The following is a 3355-nucleotide window of genomic DNA, read 5'->3' as shown; positions in this document are numbered from 1 at the left end:
GATATGCAGATGACACCACCCTTATGGCAGAAAGTGAAGAGGAACTCAAAAGCCTCTTGATGAAAGTGAAAGTGGAGAGTGAAAAAGTTGGCTTAAAGCTCAACATTCAGAAAACGAAGATCATGGCATCCGGTCCCATCACTTCATGGGAAATAGATGGGGAAACAGTGGAAACAGTGTCAGACTTTATTTTTCTTGGCTGCAAAATCACTGCAGATGGTGAGTGCAGCCATGAAATTAAAAGACGCTCACTCCTTGGAAGGAAAGTTATGACCAACCTAGATAGCATGTTCAAAAGCAGAGACATTACTTTGCCAACAAAGGTTCGTCTAGTCAAGGCTATGGTTTTTCCTGTGGTCATGTATGGATGTGAGAGTTGGACTGTGAAGAAGGCTGAGCGCTGAAGAATTGATGCTTTTGAACTGTGGTGTTGGAGAAGACTCTTGAAATTCCCTTGGACTGCAAGGAGATCCAACCAGTCCACTCTGAAGGAGATCAGCCCTGGGATTTCTTTGGAAGGAATGATGCTAAAGCTGAAACTCCAGTACTTTGGCCACCTCATGTGAAGAGCTGACTCATTGGCAAAGACTCTGATGCTGGGAGGGATTGGGGGCAGGAGGAGAAGGGGACGACAGAGGATGAGATGGCTGGATGGCATCACCGACTCGATGGACATGGGTTTGAGTGAACTCCGGGAGTTTGTGATGGACAAGGAGGCTTGGCGTGCTACGATTCATGGGGTCACAAAGAGTCAGATACGACTGAGTGACTGAACTAAACTGAACTGAATTATATATATATATATATATATAATATGTATAGTCAGTACATTGTTAGTATATTTACATCTACTTGTGGGGTGTGTAGTAATATTTTTTGCTGATAAGTATGTAGAAACCACTGCTTAGTGAAATGACTTTCAGAATCCCATCATACTCCTGGAACATTCTGTACCTTGAGATGACCAGTCACAAAATTTTGCATCAGGTGGTTCCACTTGGACTTCTTAAATACGGAAAGGTGTCCCATGTCATGTTGCAGAAATGAATCCTGAGCCTAGAAGAGACAGGGTTACTGTCAGAGAAGTTGACAAGGTAAGAAGAAAGTAGTAAGTGAGGCCACTGGTAGGTTTGGGAACCCATGAGAACAGTGGGAGATCTTGTCTGACCTCAAGCCAAGTGTGTATCTGTCACACTTGCTGAGTTCTTTCCCATCTCTGTGCCTTTGCACAGGTGGTTCTCTCAGCCTAGAATGCTCTTCTCTCCACTGTCAGAATCTTCCAGTGTGGAATGGAAAGAGGATGCCTTTCAAGTCAGGCTAACTTGGGCTCTAAACTGTCCTTCACCACTTTACAAGTTATACAACTCTTGGCAAGGTAGTTGGTAGCTCTGAACTCAGTTCTTTGTCTGAGAAGCAGAGATTATAATCAACCTTGCTCATTCAGCTGTCGTGCAGCCAAAATACATGTAAAATTCCTGATAATGCTAAGCAGTCAAACAAATATTTGTTTCCTTTCTTGATTCTAAAAGTTGCTTTTCAAAGAATAAAGCAAGTTGACTTTTCGAGAAAAAAATTAGCATATAAAATTTTGTAATTAACACTGATGTTAATTCTCCATGAAATCATCCCCAATTGCCTCAATTAGAATTAGATGCCTCTTTCTGCTCCCAGAGCACATGCTTGTTTCTTTTCCTTCTGCCTTGTATCCTGTCTAGATATTTCAATGACCAGCTCCTCCCCTGGATGACTGTTTCCCAAGGGCAGGGTCAGGTGCGTTTCCCTTTGTGTCCACAATACAGTGCTGTGGTCATAGAAGGCCATCTTCAGAGATCTGTGCTTCATTCAAAGGATTTATCAATTGCCCTGCTACACGCCAGTTGCTGATTGCCATTTCTGGCAGAATACATGATCCTATTATCATGTAATAATAAATAGACTCTCTTCATAGACTGATGTATTGATAAGTATTGGTGAAATGAGGCTTTTGGCTAGGGTCTCAGGGAATTAAAAAAAAATACAGATAGATAACATCTTTAGTAGAATCTCTTATTATGAAACATCATGTATAAATAGTGATATATATATATATACACATATATATACACACACACACACATATAGGTATAAATTAATGTGGAGCTTCCTTTCTTCATGGTGGCTAAGATGGTAAAGAATCTGCCTGCAATATGGGAGACTTGGATTTGATCTCTGGGTCAGGAAGATTCCCTGGTAAAGGGAATGGCAACATACTCCAGTATTCTTGCCTGAGGAAATCCATGGACAGGGGAGCCAGTTACAGTCCATGGGGTCAAAAAAGGTTGGAAACAACTGAGCGATTAAAAAGAAAACAAAATAAGTTCATGTATGTGCCTATAGTCTTAATAAAATCACTGAACAACCATGAAAAATGTTGGTTGGTTAATGAATGAAAGACAAAGGTGAAGGTTACATGGCCTAGAATGGAACTTCAGTTACTGACATTGTGTGGATAATGTCGGGCAAAGAGCAGCAACTCTCAAGGATATTTACCACGTGCCAGTTTCTGTGCTAGGTACTCTACAGAGTAACTTCTTTAGTTCTCCTCAGAATATTTCCATAAAAAATTGTTACCCCATGTTACAGATAAGAGAACTGGGGCCCTGTAGGTTTTGAAAACTTATTGGTGTCAGACACTGATGACTAGCTTGCCAGGAAGTGCCAGGCAGCCACTGGCACCAGTGTAAAGAGAGAATAAAAAATTCTGAGGCTTCCCATAGAGCCTGCCTGGGCTTGGGATACCTACTCACCTGAGCAACTGTGAGAAGAAAATAAATGAATATTGTGATAAGCCAGCCACTGCCAAAATGCCACACTATTACCCAAGCCAGGGCCTCCAAAATCAAGACCTGGGCGAGGTGAAGGAAGAAGAACCCCAGGTTGGCATTGAACATATTCATGGTCTCTAATGTCCTCCGCAGTTCTTGGAAATCTTCTACCAACTGGGACTGTGAGATAAATATGCAAGAAAAGAATTAGTTCCTTCAGTGGAGAGGGAGTACAGATCAACATAATTATTAATCTATTTTAATAATTTAATCTATGATACCTTAATTTTATGAATAGATATTTATTTATTTAATAAGTATAATTAGGCATAATTTAAACAAAAAACCCAAACCTTAAAAAACTAACATAAAAGCAAAATGCTTAAAACAAGTTATGAAAATTTTTTTCTTTTCTGGAGAAGAGACAGATGAGTAGTGATTTGTAAACTGTCCTCAAATTGTTATGGGACTTATAATTTATTTCTTTTTTGGGGAGTGGGGGGTTCAATGAAGAGATACATATCTCTAACAATTCTCTTTTTAAAAATGAT

General features: G+C 40.1%; 1 protein-coding gene across 1 annotated transcript in view; it reads right to left on the bottom strand.

Annotated features, from left to right (window-relative positions):
- LOC104980104 (fatty acid desaturase 2-like protein FADS2P1) overlaps positions 1-2984 on the bottom strand; it is a gene marked incomplete at its 5' end in the record, with an annotated part of 17308 nt that extends 14324 nt beyond the window's left edge. Inside the window, 2 exons of the mRNA XM_010828706.1 lie at positions 955-1056; positions 2787-2984. Of these exons, the coding sequence (XP_010827008.1) occupies positions 955-1056; positions 2787-2984 (300 nt within the window). The remainder of the gene's footprint in view (positions 1-954; positions 1057-2786) is intronic.
- Positions 2985-3355: the final 371 nt, after the last annotated feature.

This window comes from Bison bison, unplaced genomic scaffold (assembly GCF_000754665.1).
Source record: "Bison bison bison isolate TAMUID 2011002044 unplaced genomic scaffold, Bison_UMD1.0 scf7180017858686, whole genome shotgun sequence".
Classification (NCBI taxonomy): Eukaryota; Metazoa; Chordata; class Mammalia; order Artiodactyla; family Bovidae; genus Bison; species Bison bison.
This window is presented reverse-complemented; position numbering and strand designations above follow the sequence as displayed.